Below are 27,360 nucleotides of genomic sequence, written 5' to 3' on the forward strand. Positions count from 1 at the left end.
ACATCAACATGTGGTTGCCTCTCATGTGCCCCCTACTGGGGACCTGGCCTGCAGGGGACACGTACTCTAGACTGGGAATTGAACTGACAACCCCTTTGTTCATGGGCCCTCACTCAATCCACTGAGATACTCCAGTCAGGGCCCATCTTTTTATTCCAGCAATTTCCCTGCAATCAGCTATGTATCCTGATAGCGTTTCACTATTCTGTTCACCAGTCATCTCTCATTTTCTGCTCTTAGACTTCTAGCAACAAACCACCAAGTGGGCTTTCTGTGCAAATACACGCAACCATTCTGGCACACGTGCAAATCTTAAGTGAAGAAATTTATATGCATAGGGCAACCTTTGACCAGTAGGGAAAGAAAGCTGTAAATAAATACTCTTTTCCCAGCCTTGGACAATTACTCTGAGGTACATTCTACCTGGCCCCTTAGAAAATCTCCGGTGGAACTGCGCCTCAGTTGCTCAGAGTGGTAACCAAGTATATAACACGCACTTTCCCTTTTCCCCATGGTGCTCTTTCCAAATCCCACTCCTGTTTCTTAGGATCACTTCTAAAATAAATTACCTGTACCCATACCTTCGTCTCAGGTTCTACTTTTTGTGTAAATACAGGCTAAGACAGAACATCAGGAAATAGTTACTTAGGTAGGAATAGAGGGAACTGAATGTATTCCGGATAGATGTACAAGTAGCAAAATTTGTGAAATAGCAAAGGAATAGTATATTTAGTGAGCTAAATATAGTTACACATCTTATTATTCCTATAAACCTGCTTCTTGCCCTGGCAGTGTGGCTCAGTGGATTCAGCACCGGCCTGTGAAGGAGGTTGCCAGTTTGATTCCCAGTCAGGGCACATGCCTCCTGCAGGCCAGGTCCCCAATTGAGGGCCATGAGAGGGAACCACACATTGATGTTTCCCTCCTTCTCTTTCTCCCTTGCTTCCCCTCTGAAAATTAATAAATAAAAATCTTTTTTAAAAAAACCCTGTTCCTCGCTCATCTTGTGGCCTCCAAATTTGTGAATGTCACCACCTCCATCCATTTGCTCTTGCTAGAAACCCCAGAAGTCATGCTTGACCCCTGCCCCCTCTCTTTATCCTCCCATATCCAACAAGTAGCCACAAAGTTCTACTAAATGTTCTCCAATTTGTTGCCATCTCTCCATTACCACCACCATTGTGTTGATTTGGTCCTTTATCATTTCTTTTTCTTTTTTAATATTTTATTTATTTATTTTAAAAATAAATAAATAAATATTTATTTATTTATTCATGTCAAAGACAACATGAATCTGAATTAAAAAGTTAGATACAAGATGACAGAATTTAAGAAAGGAATAGAAGAAAACATCTTTTCAGAAATAATGGCTAAACTGGAAAAAAAACCCACAAGTGTGAATAAAACCCAACTCATAATGCCTTAAGAGAAATGGGATAAAAAAGAGGAGAATATCCGAAAGTTAAAAAAGAAATAAGACAGACAAAGCTCTTTCCTGGACAAGAACACACATTCTGGAGGATATCTGCTGAGTGACGGGGAGGGGAAAGGAGGCCTGTATTAGCGAAGACCCTAACTATTTTATTTTGTTTATTTATTTATTTTTAGAGAGAGGGAAAGGGAGGGAGAAAGAGAGGAACATTGGTGTGTGGTTGCCTCTCACACATCCCCACTGAGGACCTGGCCTGCAACCCAGGCATGTGCCCCGACTGGGAATTGAATCAGTGACCCTTTGGTTCCCAGGCCAGTGCTAAGTCCACTGAGCTACACCAGCCAGGGTGGTTTTACTTTGTTCTTAACAGCCTTTAGGAGTCTACTTATATTCCTCCACAGACTGGCTTTGTTGCCTTCTGCTGCAGGTTGGAATGCAAGCTGATGTGAAGCTGGGATTTCAGGAGCCTCTGGTATAGGAGAAACCATGAAGAGACAGCAAAGATAGCTGGCAGAGACTTGCAAGTCAAAGTCACAGCTTAAGAAAAAGGCACAGAGGTAGGATCATATGTAAAGGATACTGTGTAAATGACGTGGAAACAAAGAGTTAATGGAGAAAAAGAAATGAGACCATGCCTAATGACTTACTGAGAGTTCTGATCTTAGGTGCAAGGGGAAGCCCTATACCAGGGAGTAAGTGATCCAAACCGTAAGAGGTAGTAACTTTGGAGTAAAATACCCTTTTGACAGTCACTTGACTCTCCTTCTCACCCCTCCCCATCAGGAGTTGCCACTATTACTTCTCAAGCCTCTAAGAGTTATAGGAATTCATTTGCGTGTGACTCCTAGCATCTCTCTCCTGTTCCAGGCCAGGATAAAAATAACATTTCTAAGATTTACAAATTAGGGAACAATGAAGGTTCATAATTCCATCTTCAACTTTTAGACAATAGTTAAAACAGCCTCTGGGAAGACCACTAAACACCCTAAGTTTCTTGGTAAACCTGGTGTCTGGCCTGTGAAAGAACGGAATTCTCACTTCATTATCTTAATGAAATGCTCCATATTTTCCGTGAAGAAATAAGCAGTTGCTCTCCAGAAAGCACCACACCTAACATTATGGTATTAAAATCTCCAGCCTAATCAGAAGCACCAACTTGAGTGAAAGCTTAGAAAACGAAAAGGAGAGGGGAGAGAATCATAGGGGAAAAGGGAATGGACTCACATGAACAAGTATAAAGGACACATGGACAATAATGGAAATGGGAGGGAGGTGGGGAGCATGGGGTGGGGGGCGGGCAGGGTTGGGAATATAAGACAGAAACCTGTACTTGAACAAGAATTAAATAAAAATTATATATATATATAAAAAAGAAAACAAAAAGGCAGGCCCCCAAATACACAGAAATGTCTGTATATATTGTACTGAAGGCCAAGGCCAGAGCAATAACACGATAAACAGAAACAAAAAGCATAAAGATTAAACAGGAAGATGTAATACTCTTTTTATTTACAGGCAACATGATAGTGTATATAGAAAATCCTAAAGAATCTACAGTTTAACATGGTCACAGGGTATTCACAACGTTAATGTACAAAAACCAGTCCTATGTCTATATACAAGCAAGCAATAAACAGTTGAAAAATAGAATAAAAAATACCAGTTACAGATCATTAAAAACACTTACCTGTAAATAATTTACCATGAGATGTTCAAAACCTCTAAAATGAAAGTTATAAAACACTACCGAAAGAAGTGAAAGGAAACCTAAATAAGGAGATATTCCAAGAATTGGAAGAGTCAATATTAAGGTGTCAATTCTCCCCCAATTGATCTATACATTCAATGCAATTCCAAAAAAAATCCCAGAAATTTGGTTGTTTTTTTTTGAGAAACTGACAAATTTATTCTAAAATTTATATGGAAAACTTCCAGCCAAGATGGAGGCATAGGTAGATACACTCTGCTTTCTTGCACAACCAAAAGAAGGACAACAACAAATTTAAAAACAAAACCAACCAGAACTGCCAGAAAATCAAACTGTATGGAAGGCCAACAACCAAGGAGTTAAAGAAGAAACATTCATCCAGGCTGGTATGAGGGGCAGAGACTGAAAGCCAGGGCAGAGAGGAAGCAACAGGAAGGCAGCTAGGGGACCCACAGGGGTGAGATGGTGGCTGGAAAATCAAAGGCCCCACATTGGCGTGTGGATAAACTGGGAGGAACTGGGGAACGAGACAGACCACCCTACCCAGGGCTGCAGTGCAGGAAACTAAAGCCTCAAAACCTCTGGCTGTAAAAGCTGTAGGGGTTGCAGTGGTGGGAGAAACTCCCAGTCTCACAGGAGAGTTTGTTGGAGAGACCCATGGGGTTCTAGAATGTACTCAAATGCATCTACCTAGGAATCAGCACCAGAAGGGCCAAATTTGCTTGTGGGGAGCAGGGGAACTGAAAGCCATATGAGAACCGAGCAAGTGGCATTGTTCCCTCTCAGACCCCTTAGTCCCACAGCATCATAATGCAGCAACACCCCACCCTGGTGAATACCTAAGGCTCCACCCCTTATAATGTAATAGGTGTGCTGAGACAAAGAAATATGGCTCAAATGAAAGAACAGATTGAAACTCCAGAAAAAGAACTAAGTAATGAGGAGATAGACAACCTATCAGATGCAGAATCCAAAACATCAGTAATCAGGATGCCCAGAGAAATAATTGAGTACAGCTGCAAAATAAAGGAAGGAGTGAAGGCTATGCAAAGTGGAATAAAGAAAAATATACAAGGAACCGACAGTGAAGGGAAGGAAACTGGGACTCCAATCAATGATTTGGGACAAAAGAAAGAAATAAACATTCAACTGGAACAGAATGAAGAAACAAGAATTCAAAAAACCAAGGAGCGGCTTAGGAACCTCTGGGACAACTTTAAACATTCCAACATCTAAATCATAGGGGTGCCAGAAGGAGAGAGAAAGAGCAAGAAATTGAAAACTTATTTGAAAATATAATGAAGGAGAGCTTACCTAATCTGGCAAAGGAAATAGACTTCCAGGAAGTCCAGGAAGCTCAGAGTCCCAAATGAGTTGGACACAAGGAAGCATACACCAAGGCACATCATAATTACCTTACCCATGATTAAAGATAGAGAATCTTAAAATCAGCAAGAGAAAAGGAGACAGTTACCTACAAAGGCATTCCCATATGACTATTAGCTGATCTCTCAAAAGAAACCTTACAGGCAAGAAGGGGCTTGAAAGAAGTATTCAAAGTCACGAAAGGCAAGGACCTATATCCAAGATTACTCCATCCAGCAAAGCTATCATTTAGAATGGAAGGGTAGATAAAGTGCTTCCCAGATAAGGTCAAGTTAAAAAAGCTCATCATCACCAAGCCCTTATTATATGAAATGTTAACTTACTTGAGAAAAAGAGGATGACCAAAACTATGAATAGTAAAATGATAACAAACTCACAACTATCAACACCTGAACCCCCAAAACAAAAACTACGCAAACAATTAGAACAGAAATAGAATCACAGAAATGGAGATCACATGGAGGGTCACCAGTGGGGAGGGGGAGGGAAGAGAATAGGGGAAAAATACAAGGAATAAGAAGCATAAATGGTAGATACAAAATAGAGAGGGGGAGGTTAAGAATAGTATGGGAAATGGAGAAGCCAAGAACTTATATGTACGACCCATGGACATGAACCAAGGTGGGGAGGGAATGCTGGTGGGAGGCGGGGTGCAGGGCACAGGGGGATAAAGGGAAAAAAGTAGACAACTCTAATAGTATAATCAATAAAATATACTTAAAAATAAAAGTAAATAAAATGCCTGGCTGGTGTGGCTCAGTGGATTGAGCACAGGCCTGTGAACCAAAGGGTCGCCGGTTCAATTCCCAGTCAGGGCACATGCCTGGGTTGCAGGTCAGGTCCCTGTTTTGGGGCATGCAAGAGACAACCACACACTGATGTTTCTCTCCCTTTCTCCTTCCCTTCCCCTGTCTAAAAATAAATAAATAAAATTTAAAATAAATAAATAAGTAAGTAAGTAAAATTTGTATGGAAAGTCAAAAGACCTATAAATAGCCACGACAATCTTAAGGAATCAAAGCTGGTAGATTTACACTACCTGATTTCAAGACCCACAGTAAAGTTAAAATATTTAAGACATTATTCAATGTGGTACTGAAGCAAAGGCAGACAAACAGACCAATGAAACAAAACAGAGAGGACAGAAATAGACTACACATATATGGTCAAACTCAATGGGTAAAGGAAAATCTTTTTAATAAATGGTGCTAGAACAGCCAAATACCCCTATACAATAAAGTAATCCTTTATCCCTACCTCATACTGCATATAAAATTAAATCAAGATGGGTTACAGATCTAAATATAAAAGCTAAATCTGTAACATTTTTAGAAGTAAACAAGCGTGGGATAAGCAAAGATTTCTTGACAAAAAAAAGCTAGTCATAAAAGAAAACAGTAATTTGGGTGTCATCAAAAGATATCACTAAAAAGTGAGAAAAAAAACCCAGATTGGCAGAAAATATTCATAACATGCATCTAACAAAAGACTTTGTATCTAGAACACATAAAAAAAAGTCTACAACCAATAATAAAAAGATAGATAATTTTTTAAAATAGGCCAATGCCTCCAACAGACACCTTATGAGGATATACAAATAGTCAATAAACATGAAAAGGTGGTCAGCATCATTACTACGAGGGAAATGTAAATTAGAACCACAATGAGATGGTACTATACTATATACATACCTGCCAGAATGAAATTAAGGATAATAAAGCTAAAAAGATTGACAGTAGTGAGTACAGATAAAGACGTGAAGCAAATGCAACTCATATAGTCTTGATGGAAGCATAAAATGGCATTGTACAACCACGTGGAAAACAATTGGCAGTTTCTAATAAAGTAAACCCTACAACCCAGAATACTTTCACAAATAGAACAATATTCATAATAGCTTTATACTAAATATCCAAAATTAGAAACAATCCAAGTGACCATCAACAGGAAAATGGGTAGAAAGTGTTATATTTATTCAATGGAATACTATTCAGCAATACAAAAGAACAAACTAGTTATACCTGCAATATGAATGCACCTGAAAAATATTACGTTGAACAAAAGAAACCAGAATAAAACTGTATAATTCCATTTATATCTAGTTCATAACCAAGCAAAATTAATATATGGTGATAGAAATCAGAACAGCAGTTGACTCTACAGAGGTTTGGAACTAACTAAAAAGAAACACAAAGGAAATTTCAGAGGTAAGAGAAATGCCCTAGATTTGGGTAATAGTAAATTGGATGTATATATTTATCTAAACTCATTGAACTGCATACTATTTAATATCTGTGTATATTTTACTATGTGTAAATTATTCCCCAATAAAGGGGAAGGGAGGCCATGTACATTTCTGCATTACTTTCTTGTTCCTTAGTGCATAGGCAGGTTGAATATATTAATACATTTGTTTGCAGTCACCAGAAATAGCAGAAGAAAGTCTGCCCCCGAATTCAAACAGGATGGCAACATTATCACACAGACTAATTCTTTCCAAAGGACATCAATTTCAGAACAATTTATGATAGATCTTTCTCAGTTTATGGGCCACTGGCCAGTGGGGAGACTGTATCCTCATAGCCATACGCCCTTATTAGTTTTTTAATCACAAGAAACTAAAAATTTAAATATTATCATGTGAGGGGATCTAGAATGTGTTAAGTTCCTTTGTACTTCTAGTTAATCTGTCATCCACAGTTATATCACTATGCAATAATTTTAAAAACTATTAAATCACTATATAGTAACATTGCTTATCCATGAACTTCATATAAATGGAATCTTTTAAAATAAATTTTAAGTACTTTTTTATAAAGATGTACAATTACTTTAAAATATTGAAAACTAGTGACTGTGACAACTAAATGTTTAAGTTTTCACTAGTAATTAAATCAAACTAAAACCAGTTGAAGAGTATGGGGAACAAAGTATGTGATGCAAGAACATATTTTTGGAAAAGCACTGTAAACTATAATGCACTGGAGAAACATGAGATGACATTTATCTTCAATAAGCAACAAAAATCAAGAAACGGTGTTTCACCTTAAGTTTTGGATATATGTGGCGCAGAGAATCTGCAGTTCCCTTGTCGGCTTCATCAGGAATACACACAATATCTAGCTTCATTTTCATCTTGAATTCTGCAGATAGAGCCTTTTGGACATCCCTGGTTGTAACAACAATGACTTCTATAGCACAAAAGAAAAAGAGAAAGAAAAACAAATAATCCCTCATTCATTTAGATAACAGTTTGTCTATTTCAAATTAGATTTGGTGTTTCTAACAGTTAATATTATTGAGCCTTTTTACGTATTTTACATACAGTCTCTCAATTCTTAACAAAAATCTCATGGTTTACAAATGAGGAAACATGGGCTGTATGTACGCTGTGTGACTTTGTTCAGGGTCACACAACTAGTAAGCAATGGGTTCAAGATAAAACTCAGGTCTGTCTGATTAGAGTCCACACTTTAATACATGACATGATAATTCTTGGCATAAACAATTCACAAGAGCATTCATCAAAACATATCACATTTTATTTAACTGTTCATTCATTACAGAGTAAGAGCTATCACCACTTCCCATCAGGTAGCCATTACTGCTCCACTGAGGATCACAATGAACTCTAGTAAGTGGCAATTTCCCAGTAAGAGATGTCTTTACCTGTGTAGCTATTTGTCATGGATGTTTGGTAGGGTACGTAATCCGCTGCTGTAACATACCACCTGTTGCTGATGTCTGAAGATTGAATTTCATCATCTCTAAAGTGGAACAATTTCCACTTGTTCCATGATTGTGCTCCAGGTTGTAATTATCTCTCCCTTTCACTGTAATCATTCTCCATTTTCTTCCTTTCTTTTTCAAATCATTTAACCTTCCTTCTTTCATTTTCTCTTCTTTCTTCATCTCCCCACTCTGCCTTCTCTCAGTCACTAACTCACTTATTCATTTGTCCAGTAAATACAAATACATTAAATATGCAAAGGACAAATAGGCACTGAGAATTCAGAAATGAATTCAATATGGTTTCTATTTTATTTTATTTATTTAAATATATTTTTAAAGATTTTATTTATTTATCTTTAGAGGTGAAGGGAAGGAGAGAGGGAGAGAAATATCAGTGTATGGTTGCCTCTCGTGCGTCCCCTGCTGGGAACTGGCCTGCAATCCAGGCATGTGCCCTGACTGGGAATCGAACCACGATCCTTTGGTTTGCAGGCCCGTGCTCAAGCCACTGAGCTACACCAGCCAGAGCAACATGGTTCCTATTTTAAATAAATGTAACATGAAGAAACTAGACGTGGAAATGATTAAGGAAGATTTCGTGGAAGAGATGGCATTTGAGGTAAGCCATGATAAATTTAAGTACAACAAAAATTTCTTTAGTACATACTGTATGTAAAATGCTGATATTAGAGATAAATGAGACACAGTGCCTGCTCTCGAAGAGATCAGTCTGCCATGCTGCTAACTGCAGCATAAAACAGGACTTGAGAGGTACTAAGATAGGTGAAGTGTAACAGAAGCATGGAAGACGGGGCAATCATGCTGTTTGGGATTTCAAAGAGAAGGTGACGTGTCCATGGGTTGGAGGGAACATTTAGGTAAAGTGGATAGAGTGAAGGGAGGAGCTTAACAGCAAACATGGCAGAGTCAGTCTAATAATCGGACCAAGACACTTCTGTATGGAGAGAGGTAAAAGCTAAGGGCTATGTTAACTTCTCTGAAATCATAAACAATATGAAAAGAGCAAACACAGACATGATTATTAAACTCCAGAGTCCTATGTTAAGAAGGCATGCTCCAGCCCTGGCTGGTGTGGCTCAGTGGGTTGAGCACTGGACTGTGAACCAAAAGGTCACTGGTTCAATTCCTGGTTGGGGCACATGCCTGGGTTGTGGGCCAGGTCCCCACTTGGCAGTGTGTGACAGGAACCAATCAATGTATCTCTCACATATCAGTGTTTCTCTCCCTCTTGTCCTCTCTCTTCTCCTCTCTCTAATAAAATAAAAAAATTAATAAAATCTTTAAAAAAGAAAAAAGAAGGCATGCTCCAATTTCTGAGTGAGCCTCAGTGAGAGGAATTTTTTATGTAGTAGATATTAAATATACCACAAAATGCCACCCCCAAGCAGAACTAAAGATATATATATATATTCCTTTTTCCTCAAAAGGAAAAAAAGGCTGATGACAAATTCTAAGGAGTAATTAAAGGAAGTCAGGAGATTTTAAAGTATATTAGGGTGTGTCCTTCACCAGTGAGATTGAACTCTAAAGACAATCTCCTGTGAAACATAATCTCTTACTGTCAAAGCCATATAGACTACTGCATAGAAATGTTATGGGTCTGCCCGGGAAGGCAACCTCACAGTGGAATGGAATGGAATCTCACACCCCCAGTGTGATCACTGGATCACAGGACTGGGCCCCAGGATCCTGCACCACCTCCATGTGGCCCTCTGATTTGTTATCTCTTATTATAGGACAACTCAAACTCTGAATTGTGGCCAAAGCTGGGTTCATTCTCTTCATTCAAACCTGTTCCTTGTCTCTTACTCCCTTTCCTAGTTAATGGCATCGCCTCATTACCCAAGCAAAAAAGTAGAGGGAACTCCCCCGTTTTTCTATTTCCCCTCCTCTTCATCAACTTTTTCGAATGTTCCCTCTTCTCCACCCTTAGTAGGTCTTCAGTTCAGCCGCCCCCACCCCCACCCCCACTGCTGCTGTGCACTTCTGTGCCAATCTCCTAGCTCGTCGCCCTGCTGGCAGTCTTGACTCCCTTAAATCCATTCCTCATACAGCTTCCAAAGCAATTCTTTAAAAAAGTAAATCTAAGTTGTGAAGTTTATTACCATAATGTTGTTCATAATATTCCCTTATCTTTTTAATGTCTGTAGGATCTATAGTTGTGTCTCCTCTCTCATTCCTGTTATTAGTAATATCTCTTCTCTTTTTTTGTAGATTTAACTAAACATTTAATAATTTTATTGATTTTTCTGTAATGCTTTTGTTTTCTATTTCATTTATTTCTGCTCTCATCTTTAAAAAAATTTCTTCCTAGTTATTTGGGTTTCATTTGCTCCTCTTTTTCTAGTTTCTGAAAGCAAAACTTTGATGATAATTTGAGATATTTTTTCTGGTAGGTGGAAATACTGTACTTCCTGGCACAACCAAACTTAAGGACAATAAAGACTTAGAAACAAAAACAACCAGAACAGATAGAAAATTGAACTTTACCGAAGTCCGACTACAATGAACCATTCATCCAGACCAGTAAGAGGGGCGGAGTCTGCTGCCAGGGGAGAGGGGTCCCTGCAGGAAGAGGCAGTGGTTGGCAGAACCGGGTGCGGGGAGGAAACTAGCAAATCCAGTGAGACACGCAAGGACGTTGGCTGACCCTGGACACACATTCGAGCACAGATAAACCAGGCAAAAAAAGGGCAGTGAGACAGACTGCTCAACCCAGGGCCCCAGGGATGGGAATTAAAGCCTAAAAGCACTGATTGGAAAAACTTTCAGGGGTTGAGGCATCAGGAGAGACTACCAGCCTCACAGGAGAATTTGTTGGAGAGACCCACAGGGCCCTAAAACGTACACAAGCCCACCCACCGGGAAACAGTACCAGAAGGGCCTAATTTGCTTGTGGGAAGGGACAGAGGGGACTGAAATCAGAAAGGGAGTAGAACAAGTGCCATTGTTCTCTCTCTGACCCCACCCCCACATACAGTGTCACAACCCAGCAACTGGGGTGACCCGCCCTGGTGAACACCTAAGGCTCCCCCCCTCATACATAACAGGTGCAAACAGACCAAAAAAATATGGCTCAAACAGAAGAACGAATTGAAGACCCAGAGCCATAACTTCTAAGCGACCAAGAGATAGCCAACCTACCAGATGCATAGCTCAAAATACCGATGATCAGGATGCTCACAGAACTGGTTGATTTTGGTCACAAATTACATAGAAAAATACAGGCTACACTAAGTGAAATGAAGGAAAATGCCCAGGGAACCAATAGTGGTGGGAAGAAACTGGGACTCAAATCAATGGAGGGGACCAGAAGGAAGAAAGAAACAACCAAACAGAAAAGAATGAAGAAATAAATTCACAAAAATGAGGAGAGGCTTAGGAACCTCCAAGACATCTTTGAACATTCCACCACCCGAATTATAGGGGTACCAGAAAGGGAAGAGGAAGAGCAACAAGTGGAAAACTTATTTGAACAAATAAGAAAGGAGAACTTTCCCAATCTGACAAAGAAAATAGACTTCCAGGAAGTCTAGGAAGCTCAGAGTCCCAAAGAAGTTGGACCCAAGAAGGAACACACCAAGGCACATCATAATTACATTAGCCAAGATTAAAATGGAGAGAATCCTAGAAGCAGCAAGAGGTAAGGGGACAGTCACCTACAAAGGAGTTCCTATCAGACTGTCAGCTGATTTCTCAAAAGAGACCTTACTGGCAAGAAGGGGCTGGAAAGAAGTATTCCAAGTCATGAAATCCAAAGACCTACAGCCAAGATTGCTCTATCCAGCAAAGCTTTCATTTAGAATGGAAGGGCAGATAAAGTGCTTCTCAGATAAGGTCAAGTTCAAGGAGTTCATCATCACCAAGCCCTTATTATATGAAATGCTAAAGGGACTTATATAAGAAAAAGAAGATGAAAAATATGAACAGTGAAAGGACAGTAAATTCACAGTTATTAACAACCACACCTAAAACAAAAGCAAACTAAGAGGACAGCTAGATCAGGAGCGGAACCATACAAATGGAGATCACCTGGAGGGTTAGCACCAGGGGAGTGGGAGGAGAAGGGGGAGAAGGCATAGAGAATAAATAGCATAGACGGTGGGGAGAAAATAAGGGGAAGGCAAAAGTAGTGTGGGAAATGTAGAAGCTAAAGAACTTATGACACATGGACATGAACTAAAGGGGGGTATGTGGGGGGGAGGGGGTGCAGGGGGGAGGGGGATGAAGGGGGAAAATGGGACAACTGTAATGGCATAATCAATAAAATACATTTTAAAAAGACATTTTTTCTTTTCTAAAATAGGCTTAATGCTATATATTTTTCCTCTACACTATATCCCTCAAATTTTAATACTGTACATTTCATTTTCAGTAAATGAAAAATATTTTCTAATTTCCCTCTGATTTTTTCTTTAACATATGGATTATGTTAAAGTGTGTGATTTAATCTCCAGACACTTAGGGATTCTCTTCCTATCTTTCTGTTATCAATGTCTAATTTAAATCTACCATGTTTTTTTAAAAAAATTTATTTATCTTTTAGAGGGGAAGGGAAGGAGAGAGGGAGAGAAACATCAATGTATGGTTGCCCCTCATGCATCCCACCCTGGGGACCTGGCCTGCAACCCAGGCATGTGCCCTGACTGGGAATCGAACCGCGATCATGTGGTTCGCAGGCCTGCGCTCAATCCACAGAGCTACACCAGCCAGGGCTACCATGGTTTTTTATAAGAATATACTTTGCATGATTCTAATCCTTATAAATTTGAGACTTGTTTGACTTCCAAAAATATAGTCTATCTTGGTAAACGTACTTGAAAAGAATGTACATTCTGCTTTATTAGATGAAATGTTCTATAAATGTCAATTAGGTCAAACTATAGAAAACCCTAAGGAATCTACAAAAATGCTGTAAAACTGATAAATGTATTAAGTTGCAGTTTAAAAGGTCAGTATTTAAAAAGCTGTATTTTTAGCGGGCCTGCGAACCAGAGTATCGCGGTTCAATTCCCAGTCAGGGCACATGCCTGGGTTGTAGGCCAGTTCCCAGCAGGGGACTCATGAGAGGCAACCATACACTGGTATTTCTGTCCTTCTCTCCTTTCCTTCCCCTATAAAGATAAATAAATAAAATCTTTTTAAAAAGCTGTATTTTTATACAATAATAACAAACAACTGGAAATTAGAATATAACAATTATTATTAAGCCCTGGCTGGTGTAGCTCAGTGGATTGAGTGCGGGCCTGTGAACCAGAGGATCACGGTTCGATTCCCAGTCAGGGCAAATGCCTGGGTTGCAGGCAGGTTCCCTGCAGGCCAACTCCCAGCAGGGGATGCACAAAAGGCAACCATACATTGATGTTTCTCTCCCTCTCTCCTTCCCCTCTAAAGATAAATAAATAAAATATTTTTTAAAAAAACCAATTCTTATTTACAATGGCATCCAAAACATAAACAACTTTCAGATAAATTTAATAAAATATGTGTAAATCCTACACACAGAAAACTGTAAAATCACTGCGATAACAGCAGACATAAGTAAGCGGAGAGATACACCATGCTCATGGATCAGAGGTCTAAGTACTGTTATGACGGGACTTCTCCTCCTATTAGTTTCTGGATTCAATTCATCACAAACAACATCCCAGCAACGCTTTTTATAGAAATTGATGAGCTAATTCTAAAATTTAAATAAAGATGTAAAGACACAAAATAGCTAAAATATTAATCTAACCACATTATACTTTTATTTAAACCTTTCACTGATTTCCCACTGCCTGCAGGAAAAAAATCTATATCCCTCAGCACGGAACACAAGGCCCTTTATAGCATGGCCCCTGCTTATCTCTCTCGTGACATCTACTCCTCCCCCTTTACCTCACAAACACATAGAGGGACTAGCAGTTGCCAGAACATGCTGTGCTGATCATGAGTCTGCATCTCTTCATATTATTTCTTCTTCATAGAATGTTCTCTCCTCACTTGTCAATCTGATCATCTATTTTTCAAGACTGAACTCAAGGGTCAGCTATTTTGTGAAGAGATCCCTGAGTCTCTCGAGGAGAAACAGCAACTTCCTTTGTATTTCCAAGTTAACAGACCCTGACTCAGAATAAGCCCTTGTAGTTCTTTGTATGCTATCTATTGTTTGATCCTTACTACCTGACAGTGATTAACGAGCTTTACCTTTATTCCTGTGTAAACTGAACCCAAGAAAAGCCTGTCAAGGTAAGGATCAGCACGCTCTCCCGCAGAAAGAGTAGCCGTGCCGTCCCTTTTCCTCCACAAGACTTGGTAGTCCATGTGAATTTGTCTCATATGTCATCCATAATGCCTCAGACACTGTGGGCCGGAGTCCCCATCAATAATGTACCTCTACTGAGAACTTTCACATTGAATTAACTTCCTTCATAATCTTTTTGTAAAAAAGATTTTATTTATTTATTTTTAGAGAAAGGAGAGGGGAAGGGAAGGAGAAAGAGAGGGAGAGAAACATTGATGTGCAAGAGATATACCAGTTGGTTGCCTCTTGCATGCCCTCAACTGGGGACCTGCCCCACAACCCAGGCGTGAGCCCTGACTAGGAATTGAACCAGCAACCTTTTGGTTTGCAGGCCAGCACTCGATCCACTGAGCCACACCAGCCAGGGCTCTCTATTTATATGTGTATCTCTCCATTAGACTTTAAGATCTAAAGAAGATCAGGACCTGAGCTATCTTTTCAATTCTGTACCCCAGTGCTTAATATAATGTTATTTGGCACATACAGATTCACTGTAAGTACTGTCTATGAGGCAGCTGGATTCCTACTAGGTTCTTTCTGATATCCTTAAAAGGTACATTTTAGGTCATTGTCGAGACCAGTTCTAAAACAGTAGCAGTGCTGTCTTCTCAACCTTTTTCACACAGCAGTAGAGTGCTCCTATGTTCCTAATTTAAAAAGGCCAGTCTCTAGCCAACACTGGGTCCTAGTCTTCTCTCGTTCATCTTCTCTCACCCTCATAAAACTGACAAATCATTGGGATCAAACACCCTAAAAGTTTTATGAGTACATCTCATTGCCATAGCTCACCTTCAAATCCAACACGCTCAAGCAGGTTCAATGGGTACCAAATTAAAGGTTTGTTCCCCACTGGAAGCAGGGGCTTGGGAATGCTGGAAGTCAGATCTGTCATCCGGGATCCCCCTCCAACTGCCATGACCACTGCTTGAAATTCCATTTTTACAAACTGCAATCACAGAGAAAAATAATTAACAGGAAAAAAGTAACAAAAATTGGAGCATACACAGTACTATCGCAATTTCTATTTAGGTTATTGATACCCACCATGTCAAATGCATCGCTTCCAACTCCAATAACCAGATAAGAATGGCTCCTTAGCTGCCGTATAAACATCACCTTTATCATACCCTCTTACTCACCATACAGGGGGTGGGGGGAAGTAGGTTTATAGTTGTTTGTATGAAATATAATACAATAATTTATAAATAATAATACAAGAATAAACTGGGTGTTTTGTGTACTCCACCACCGCAGAGATATATCCAAGATACAGTGGGCAAATAGTGAAGGTAACACTTAAGTCTTCCTAGAAAAGACAGGGAACGAACGTTGTATAGGAAGGTAAGGCTTGAGCTGACTCTTGAAGAGGTAATAGTTTGCCAAGTGCGCTTCTGATTCAACTCTTATTCCTTGAAAATGTTTAAAATTTCTGGCTAAAATTAACAGCACACTATAAGTATATTAGGTCTCTGAAAAGTATGAAATGACTTAAATTCTTCCAATAATTTGGCCAACTGTTCCAATCTTCTCATTACCCCCAACTGTAGATATTAAATACACATGTAAGCTTGCATCTGGATCTTGATTTGAAGAGCCCAACTGCAGGAACAAACCAAATTAATTCATTTTCAAATTGAAGGAAACTATTTGACCTTCAAAAGAATCTCTTGCCCTGGCTGGTGTACCTCAGTGGACTGAGTGCTGGCCTGTGAACCAAAGGGTTGCTGGTTTGATTCCCAGTCAGGACACATGCCTGGGTTGCAGGCCACGTCCCCAGTGGGGGACGCGTGAGAGGCAACCACACATTGATGTTTCTCTCTCTCTTTCTCCCTCCCTTCCCCTCTGTCTAAAAATAAATAAAATCTTTTAAAAAATAATCTCTTTATATGAGCTATCACAGAAGAGAAGCACAGTAAAAGGTCATAATTCCTTACTGATTAAAAATAGAAGTACCCTTTGACTTACAACAAATGGTGTAACCTTGTCAATACAAGTGTGAAATGCAACGTTCAGAAAAAGAATTTATTTAACATCAAACTGGCAAATAATGTTGCATCTTTACCATAATTCTGACCAGTCCTGGGCTCTTCACATCAATATCTTAACCACAGCGCTTATATTCAGTACACCTAAAGGACTAAGAGAAGGCTATTGAACAATGCCCACACTTAAAGATACAGTCATTGAACAGTGCCTCTCACATGGTCCCCAACTGGGGACTTAACCCACAATCCAGGCACGTGCTCTGACTGGGAATCAAACTCATAACCCTTAGGTTTATAGAAAGACTCTCCAACCAACTGAGCCATACCAGTCAGGGCAAAGATACTATAATTTTGATTGCAGCAAGTGTGGCCTCAGATTGGAATTTAACTTCCATTTGGCACCATATAACTCCCATCACTTCTGATGTTACTAAGAAAAGAGCACTGGACCTTCCAGAGTCAAAAGACCTGAGTCTGGAGTTCTGATTTTGCTACTTATGAGTGATATGACCAGAGATCTGACATTTAAACTCTCAGCATCCCCAGTTTGTAGAAAGGAGCCTGGTACCTAAGTTCACAGTCCCTTCAGCCAGACTGACTGGGTTTGAATTCTAGCTCTACCACGTATTAGCTGCGTGAACTAGGGCAAGCTACATAACTTTTCTATGCCTCAGTTTTCTTCATTTTGTAAGTGAGGATAATTACAGATTCTGCTTCACAGAGTTGTTGTGAACAGTAAGTGAGTTAAGCTATGTAGAGCACAGTCAACCCCACAGCAAGCACTATAAAAGTGTTTGATATTATTAAACAGAGGCTAGATCATAGAAAGCCTTCTGTGCCAACTGAACTGTGCTGTTGCATAATTCTGGCCTCTGTATTACCATTCTTGCTTCCTAGGTACCTTTCTCCTGTGCCTAGTAATCACCTATTAAACTTTTAAGACTCAGTTCTAAGAGTCATTATGCCTAAAAAAGCCATTCCTAATCCTTCCCACCCTCCTGGTAGAAGTGACTCCTTTCCCCTTGGGGGCTTGCATTGTGGCACGTACAGATGATCTCTGCCTTTACAGTCTCTGATGCCCATGTATTTAAATGTCTATTTCCCCCATGTTCCTTGAAGGCAGGGACTGTATTTGTCATTACTGTATTCCCAGTACTTAACACAATTCCCATCAGATGCTAGATGCTCAGTGTTTGTGGAATGAGTACTTGTGAACTTCACAACAACCCCATGTAAGAGTCCAGCTCAAACATGTGCAGAAGTGACATTAAAATCCAAGCCGTGAGTTCTCTCTCTCAATGAGGCTCTGGGTGATAATCACGAACATAACTAGCCATGATACCATGCAGACTGTCAAATGCCTCAATGCCACCACCACGACTCTGGGTGATGGGAATCGAGGAGACGAGTTTCTCATTAGCCTCTCTAGTTTAAAAGAGGGAGGTCACAGCATCTCAGACATGCCTTCATCCTAGCACTCACTACATTCTCCATTTGTAAACTGGTAAGACAAAAACAATGTGTTCAATATCATAACTGATCTCTCGTGCGGGCCTTATTTATTCCATTCTTATATTTCATTGTCTTGCAGCTAAACAACTAAAAACAGGCAGAATAAAGAATGAAGAGCTGAAGGGGAAAGAGTTCAGAGACTGCACTAAGGGTGTCTGGTCCTCACTCGCTGTAACTTCGCGCAGATCCTCCCCTCTCTGAAACTCAGTTTCTCCATCTGTTGCACAAAGTGGTTGGCTTGGATTCTCCCCAAGTTCTCTTCTAGTTCGGACACTTGGTTCCCTGGCCGGGGCGCGCAGGGATTCCCAGCGGACGACTCTGGGACTCTGTACCTTCCTGCAACCCCGAAGGCCGTCCTCGGCCAGCCTCGAGGACCCGCCTCCCTCAGATGAAGCAGAGCCCGGCGGCCACCACAGTGCTGCCCACCCCCGTCAGCCAGCTAGAAGGCAGCCTGGAAGCACAGAAGACGAAGCTTTACCTCGGCTCCTGGGGAGCTACTGCCGTTCCTAGCGCTCCCCACGCCGCCTCCGATTGACAGCCCAAAGGCGCAGGCGCGCGGTGGCCGAGCGGATCGATGGGGAAGGGACGAGTGCCGAGCGGTAGATTTAGGACCAGAAGTGTGTGCACCTCCCTAAGGAAAGAAGGTGGGGCGGTCCTTGATCTTCATTCACAAATTACTAACACGCCTGGTTTGTTCCTGCTAGGGCAGGGCTCCTGAAATCCAGATCGGAAAAATCCAGTCTTCCTTCCGGAAGTTAGTTCTCTTTCTAGGACCTGGTTCCGACTACCACTCCGTGAAAGGAGAGCTCATTTGGGAACCGCAGTTTTGAGCTAGCCTGTGGAGACACTGAAACGGGATATGGAGCCAAACGGAGAAGTCCCCCATTATCCTGGCTTGGGGGATGCAAAAGCTTACCCCGCGTCCTGAGAAGCAGGAAGCCCCTCCGCTGAGAGGCATGAGCCTCCTGGAGACAAGGGGAGTTCAGTGTGGATATTTAAACTAAGCGAGGCACCCACTCACCACTCTTGACAGGAGGGTTGAAAGGGTGCAGAAAGAACGCCACAGGCCGCCATGAGGTGCCATGTGGTTTTGGACTAAGAACTGGAGAACGGAGACATGACCAATGGTGTTGGGGATTGAGGGATATGCCGGGCCAAGCACGGATTGCTGGGAGAAGCAGGGGAATGCTGAGCTGCAAACTTCTGTTTTGTTTTGTTTTTCCCTGAAAAACGGTACCTCTGACTGGCATATTCTGAAAACTGGCCTGATTTGAGAAAAGAGAGGCCAGAGTGCATGGGGGGGGGGGGCAGAGGCGGGGAGGGGAGAGGTTGTGGGTATTTTAAAGGGAGTGGGACTTAATTGCAGAATTCCGTCATTATTCTAAATCTGTGCAGCTTTTAAATAAGCAATTCCTTTTTTTTTTTTTTTTTTTACTAATTTGACATTGGGAGTCTTGGTGGCAGGCAGTAGAGCCATACCTCTGTTCCAGAATTGAATAGGCTGGCTGGCATTCTGTAACAAAATCACCAAAAGCCTCTTCAGGCTCTGTCTTTCTATGTCCACAATGCCCAGTATGGCGACTCACGTGGCTTTCTTTTTTCTTTTTTAAAAAAATATAATTTATTGATCATGCTATTACAGTTGTTCCATTGTCCCCTCTTCACTCCCCTCCACCCTGCACACCCATCCACATTCCTCACTTTAGTTCATGCCTATGTGTCATACTTAAAAGTTCTTTAGCTTCTACATTTCCTGTACTATTCTTGCCCTCCTTCTATTTTCTACCTACCACCTATGCTACTTATTCTCTGTACCTTTTCCCCCACTCTCCTCCCATTCCCCTGTTGATAACCCTCCATGTGATCTCCATTTCTGTGGTTCTGTTCCTGTTCTAGTTGTTTGCTTAGTTTGTTTTTGTTTTTGTTTTAGGTATGATTGTTAATAATTGTGAGTTTGCTGTCATTTTATTGTACATGTTTGTTTTTTATCTTCTTTTTCTTAGATAAGTCCCTTTAACATTTCATATAATAAGGGCTTGGTGATGATGAACTCCTTGAACTGGACCTTATCTGAGAAGCACTTTATCTGCCCTTCCATTCTAAATGAAAGCTTTGCTGGATAGAGCAATCTTAGATGTAGGTCCTTGCCTTTCATGACTTGGAATACTTCCTTCCAGCCCCTTCTTGCCTGTAAGGTCTCTTTGGAGAAATCAGCTGACAGTCTGATGGGAACTCCTTTGTAGGTGACTGTCCCCTTATCTCTTGATGCTTCTAGGATTCTCTCCTTCATTTTAATCTTGGCTAATGTAATTATGATGTGCCTTGGTGTGTTCCTCCGTGGTTCCAACTTCTTTGGGACTCTGAGCTTCCTGAACTTCCTGGAAGTCTTTTTCCTTGCCAGATTGGGGAAGTTCTCCTTTATTATTTGTTCAAATAAGTTTTCCTCTTGTGGCTGTTCCTATTCCCCTTCTGGTACCCCTATAAGTAGGATGTTGGAATGTTTAAAGATGTCTTGGAGGTTCCTAAGCCTCTCCTCATTTTTTTAAATTTTTGTTTCTTCCTTTTCTGTTTGGTTGTTTTTCTTCCTTCTGGTCCATTCCATTGATTTGAGTCCCAGTTTACTTCCCATCACTATCGGTGGGACCATTTTCCTTTATTTCACTTAGCACAGCCTGTATTTTTCCAATTTGCGACCAAATTCAACGAATTCTGTAAGCATCCTGATTACCAGTGCTTTGAACTGTGCATCTGATAGGCTAGCAATCTCTTCATCACTTAGTTGTATTTGTTCTGGACCTTTGATCTGTTCTTATGTTTGAGCCATAATGTTTTGGTTTGGTCACGCCAGTTATGTATGAGGAGTGGAGCCTTAGGTGTTCACTAGGGTTGGGCAACCCAGTTACTGGGTTGTGACACTGTATGTGGGGGAGGGGTCCAAGAGGGAACAATGGCGCTTGTTCCCCTCTCTCCTGGAGTTCAGTCCCTTCCACCGCTTCCCCCAAGTAAACTGGGCCCTTCTGGTGGGTGGGTTTGTGTACATTCTAGGCCCCTGTGGGTCTCTCCAATGAACTCTCCTATGAGGCTGGGAGTCTCTTCTGGCACCTCAACACCCACAGGTGTTTTCAGTTGGTGTTTTGAGGCTTTATTTCCCTGAGCTAGGACCCGGGTTGGGCAGTCTGTCTCGTTCCCCAGTTTTGCCTGGTTTATCTGTGCGCGCAAATGTGGGACCACCCGGTTCCGCAAGCCACCTTGCACACCACACCCCTCCACAATCCGCTGCCTGGCTGAGTCAACCCGCTGCTGCCTTGCACACCCTGTCCACCAGCCAGTGCTTTTTTTGCCACCCCTCTGCACCCGGCCGCCCGACTCCGCCCCTCCTACCGGCCTGGATGAATGTCTTCTTTAACTCCTTGGTTGTTGGACTGCCATACAGTTCAATTTTCTGTCAGTACTGTTTTCTTCTGTTTCTAAACTTTTGTTGTCCTTATTTTGATTGTGCGAGGAGGCACAGTGTGTCTACCTATGCCTCCATCTTGGCCGGAAGTGACGTGGGCTTTCTGAACGAGCCTATTATAATACGGAAAACATCCACATTTAGCCATCAAAACAGTGGTGTTGGGTGAAGGGAGGGTTAGTGAAGACCTAAATGAGTCAGTTACACTGAACAGAACAATGGCTTGAAGAGACCAAGTCAAGTGGAGATAAATCTTGGGTAGGAGCCTTGTAAGCGGACTAGCCAGCAAGCGCGAAGGCCCTGAAGAGAGACTGCATGTTCAAAGAACAACAAAGAGGCCAATGTGACCGAAGGGAAGTAAGCCAACGGGAAAGTGGATAATGGCACAGGAGGTTAGAGAGGCAATGGGGGAGAAGGTAAAGAGTTCACATCCTGTGGGTCTTGTAGGCCTTTGTGAGAACCTTGAATTAAGTAGAGGAGGGACATAATATGACAGCTTTTGGAAGGATCACTGTGCTGTATTAATAGACTCTGAAAGCAGGGAGACCACTTAAAGGGCGGCAACTGCATGAAAGGCCACAAACGCCTGAGTCTAGACAACTCCAACAGTTTGTGAGACTGTGAGACGTAGTAAAATAATTGTTTTAAGCAGTAAGTTTTGGGGTGGTTTGTTAAGTTGCAGTAGAAACTGCAACAATGGTCTTTCTTTCCCACATAGTCCTACAATTTTCCAATCTTTTGGAAGCTTTCTCTTTTTATATCTGTCTCTTGAGTTGCTTTAGCATCCTGCCAGTTAGGAGGCAGAGTCATTCTGCAGTATTTACTGAGTGCCTAATATGCTGGAGATACAGCATTCAATAAGAAAGACAGGTCTTATCATTTTTCCCAGACCTTTAGCCAGAAGAATAGAAACTCAGCTTTGGTCCTACGAAGGACCAAAGGTCCTTGGACTAAAGGACTGAAAGGTCCTTTGTAGGACCTTTTTAGGACCTTTTTGGTCCTAAAAAGAAAGACCTGAGGCCATATCCATAAAACCAAGCCTGATCCCTGCACTACCTCTCCTTCACTTTATAATGCTTGTGATAAGTTATTGAATAATTATTTATTTTAACTCAATTATAACACTGAGTTTGTTGGTAAAAGCAAGCCATGGAGTGATTGATTTGGCCACAAGAGGCCTAAAATTTGACTATTTCCTTTGGCAGCAAGGTTCTCGCTCTCCGAGGTATAAGCTCAAGCAAGCAGGAGCCTTTGGAATTATATCATACTTTTGAGGTAAGAACTAGTTGTAAAATAAGAACAACATTCCTCAATGTCACTAAACATCAGAGAAATGCAAATTAAAACCACAGTGAGATATCAACCTCACCTGTCAGAATCACCTATAAATCTACAAACAGTCCTGACCGGTGTGGTTCAGTGGGTTGGGCATCATTCTGCAAAGTGAAAGGTCGCTGGTTTGCTTCCCGGTCAGGGCACACGGCTGAGTTGTGGACCAGGTCCCCAGTTGGGGGTGTGTGAGAGGCAACGGATCGATGTTTCTCTTTTTCCCTCCCTTCCCCTCTCTCTGAAAATAAATAAAATTTAAAAATATATAAATAAATAAACATGTATTGATGAGGATGCAGAGAAAAGGGGACCCTGGTGCACTGTTGGTGGGAATGCAGACTGGTGCAGCCACTGTAGAAAGCATGGAGTTTCCTCAAACAAGTGAAAATGAACTGTCTTATGACCCAGTGACTCCACTTTGGAATTATATCATACTTTTGAGGTAAGAACTAGTTGTAAAATAAGAACAACATTCCTCAATGTCACTAAACATCAGAGAAATATGATGTTTGGCTATATGGAAATATAGCCAAAGAATCCCACAATCCTAATTTAAAAGAATATATGCACCCCTGTGTTCATTGCAGCATTATTTACAGTAGCCAAGATTTGGAAGCAGTCCAAATGTCCATTATTAGATGAGTAAATAAAAAAGCTTTGGGATATTTACACAGTGAAATACTACTAACTCAGCCATAAAAAAGAAGGAAATCTTACCCTTTGTGACAGCATGGATAGACCTGGATAGTATTATGCTAAGTGAAATAAGCCAGTCAGAGAAAGGTGTATACCATATGATTTCACTCACATGTATAATCTAGTGAACAAAATAAACTAACAAAATAGAGACAGACTCAAAGATACAGAGAACAGACTGACAGCTGTCAGAGGGGAGGGGGTGGCGGACTGGGTGAAAAAGGTGAAGGGATTACACAAAAACAAAACAAACATCCCCTCACAAACACCCCAGTATGAGAATTACCAGAGGGAAAGGGGTGGGGGAGGGAAGAGAGGGTAAGGGGGAGATAAATGGTGATTGATGGAAGGAGATTTGACTTGGGGTGGTGAACACAATATAATACACAGATGTGTTATGGAATCGCACCCTTGAAACCTGTATAATTTTATTAACCAATGTCACTAATAAACTCAATTTAAGAAGTAGAATTGGATCACATTATAAAGTAAAAAAAGAAAAGAACAGCATTCGACCCCACATCTAGTGTTTGTTTTAAATGCTCATGTTTCAACTAGCAAATGTTTTCAGAGAACTAGAGGAGTTTCTCCTCCAGTTGAGGGATTATTTCATTTAAACTCACTTTAAATCATTCCCTTTGGGCAGTGGTTCTTAAACTTTCGGCTTTCTGGACCCTTTCCACCCTTAAAAATTATTGGGACCCACAGATAACTAGTTTATATGGATTATATTTATTGATAGTTGCCATATTAAAAAGTGACATTTTAATGAAAACATACAACTATGTTTTCAAAAAACATTTACTGAGAAGAATGTCATGGTTTTATCCTTATTAAAAAAATGGTTTTTAACCTTCACCTGAGGACATTTTTTCACTGTTTTTAGAGAAAGAGGCAGGAGAGAGGAAGGGGAAACATGCAAGAGAGAGGCATCAATTGGTTGCCTCCTGTATGCACCTGGACTGGGGACCCTACCCACCAGGACAGGATCGAACCCGCAACCTGCATATGTGCTCCGACCAGGAATCAAACCCAAACCCTTTTAGTTCCTAGATGACACTCCACCTGACTAAGCCACAAGGGTCGGGCTTGGTTTTGCTTTTACAGATCTCTTTAATGTCTGACTAAGTAGAAAACAGTTGGATTTTCCTGTAAGTTCTGATATATTGTTTTGGGTGAATTAGATGATGAAAACCTGACCTCACACAGATAGGTAATGGAAAAGAGATATTTTAGTGGGTTTGTCAGGTAGTTGTAGGTATTCTTCTCTGATACTATACCAAAACTCAATACATGGAAGTTTGTAAAGATGAGTTGCAACTTAGAATCATTGTATTAATGAACATTTTGTATGACGGTATAACACTCCAACTTTGAAATCACATTTGTTAATGTCACCAGTGACCTCATCAGGAAAATCCTTAAATGTGGGAAAGCTGGCAACCTTCAAAGGACAGATGCAAGTTTTCCAAACTTCTGATTTTCTTCCAAAAGCTCAAACATTATCATTGGCAACAACTACTGTGAGTGGTATTTCTTGGAGGGACTGGCTTCCTTTATTTTGATAGTTTGTTGGCCATAGTTTGTTAATTGTTCTTCCAAGTAAATATAGTGTTCTATGGAAAAAGCCATAGTTCACTAATCAAATGCTCACACAAGTGCTTCTTCTGGAGACAGTCCTCACACTCCTTTGGTATGCACGTGAGTGTTAACATGCATACTTCCCATTTCATCACACAGGGTATTAAGAAGATGTGCACCCAAGGACCGAGATTTAGTGAAATTATTTGATTGCTTTGTCAAAGGCATTCTTAAGTGGAACTCACTTAGCTTTATTATTATTTTTATTGCAAGTGTGTGGCAGGAAGAGTACCATGACTATTAGTACAGTTTTGTATCACAGCTTTGACTCATGCCAAAGCACCAGCAGTTTTTACCCATCACCGTGTTTCCACCATCAGTGTAAATATCAATACAGGGAAAGAGGCAAACCACGTTTTGGTGTTAGTACGAAAATAGTCTTGACCTGATGGATACCCTGAAAGTGTCTTGGGGACTCCAGAGTCCACAGAGCCCACTTTCAGAACTGCTGCCCTCCGGGCTCCTCCCTTCTGTCCCTGCTGTTTCCAGTACTCACCTTGCGGCACTCACCATGAAGAACTGTCGTCCCTTTTCCCTGTCCTCTTACACGGGGACCCTTGGAGGCCATTGCTGTTCTCTCGAGCACAGGACAGCTCCTAGCACAGGGCCTCGGACATGCTAAGTAAATAATAGTGAATGAGTTTGAAACTTTTCATATTTTTCCCTTGGCCTTCCATTTGGTGGTTGGAAAACTGGGCCAAGGGCCAGGGTCAATGATACCTTTTCACCTCAATATGCCTTCTTACAAATCAACCCATATTATTATCTCTCATGCCTAACCTTATGCTTGTTACTTATTTGTATTTATTTATTAATCACATGGGAAGTACTTAATAAATGTTTATTGAACACAAGATGTTCCCTATGTTTGTTTCCTGCTTGCACGTCTTCTGCTCTGGGACGTTTGTGTGCATGTGTTTGTATGTGGTGGGGGAATAATTTAAGAAACTCGAGCTCTAGCCCTGGCTGGGTGGCTCAGTTGGTTGGAACGTCATCCCATACACCCAAAATTTGTGGGTTTGATTCCAAATCAGGGCACATGCCTAGGTTGTGGGTTCGATCCCCTTTTGCCGTGTAAATGAGAGGCAACTGGTTGATGTTTCTCTCTCATATTGATGGTTTTCTCTCCCCCCCCCCGCCTCTCTCTAAGACCAATGAAAATATTTCTTGGGTAAGGGTAAAAAAAAAAAAAGAAGTCAAGCTCTAAAGGTCTATGTGAACTGTGGGAGACAAACCTTTCAAAGGGCATTGGATCAGAAACTCTTCCCACGCTCTGCCTGCAAGAGGTCTCTGGGAAGTGGCTGGCCATGTCACAATATTCATCTACTCCATTTGGCTGTGGATTTGTCAACGGGGCAGGGAATCATTATTTTTAGAGGGCAAATAAAAGATAAAAAAGAAAAAAACTACTTTGGCAACCAATCACAGGTACTAAAATACTTGTGTTTTATTTCAGTCCACAGGCCTGGCGGGTGCCTAATACAGTCATGTTAAGTTAGAGAGCAAGTGGCATCCACAGACAGCTGGGGATGGTCCTTCATTAGTCAGGACTTTACTGTTTCCTTTCAAGCACACAGGATTTTCATGGTTGGTTTTAAAGATCAGAATCTAAACATTTATGCTCTAAACCAGTGATTTTCAACCTTTTTTTTCATCTCACAGAACACATAAATTACTAAAATTCCACGGTACACCACAAAATATATATTATTTTTTGCTGATGTGACCAAAAATAGGTATAATTTTGATTCATTCACACTGGATGGCATTGTGTTGGCTGTTGTCATTTTTTCCTTTGACAACCTAAGGGTTTAAAGAGGTCAGTGCCCCTGACTAAATAGCTGGGTATTGCATATTTTAAAAATTCTGGCCGAAGCGGGGTGGCTTAGTTGGCTGAAACATCACCCCATGTACCACAAAAGGTCATGGATTCTATTTCCGGTCAGGACATACACCTAGGTAGTGGGTTTGATCTTCAGTTGGGGGTCGGGGTGCACACGAGAGGCAACCGATGGATGTTTCTCACACTGATGTTTCTGTGTCTGCCTCTAAAATCAATAAACATATCCTCAGGTGAACGTTTAAAAAAACATTGTGTCGCACAAGTTGAAAGTCATTGCTCTAAGCTAATGGGTCAATTTTAAACCTAAGTAATTTAATCAGTTTGCTGATTTTTCC

General features: G+C 41.0%; 1 protein-coding gene across 1 annotated transcript in view; it reads right to left on the reverse strand.

Moving 5' to 3' along the window:
- Positions 1-18,630, reverse strand: part of EIF2B3 (eukaryotic translation initiation factor 2B subunit gamma) — a 114,576-nt gene extending 95,946 nt beyond the window's left edge. The window contains exons 1-3 of the mRNA XM_037069600.1: positions 18,541-18,630; positions 15,355-15,511; positions 7,572-7,717 (exon numbers count right to left, since the gene is read on the reverse strand). Coding sequence (XP_036925495.1) covers positions 7,572-7,717; positions 15,355-15,502 — 294 coding nt within the window. The 5' untranslated portion in view covers positions 15,503-15,511; positions 18,541-18,630. The remainder of the gene's footprint in view (positions 1-7,571; positions 7,718-15,354; positions 15,512-18,540) is intronic.
- Positions 18,631-27,360: the final 8,730 nt, after the last annotated feature.

The sequence above is a fragment of the Sturnira hondurensis genome, unplaced genomic scaffold, assembly GCF_014824575.4.
Source record: "Sturnira hondurensis isolate 20B ecotype Veracruz unplaced genomic scaffold, ASM1482457v3 Scaffold0018725, whole genome shotgun sequence".
Classification (NCBI taxonomy): Eukaryota; Metazoa; Chordata; class Mammalia; order Chiroptera; family Phyllostomidae; genus Sturnira; species Sturnira hondurensis.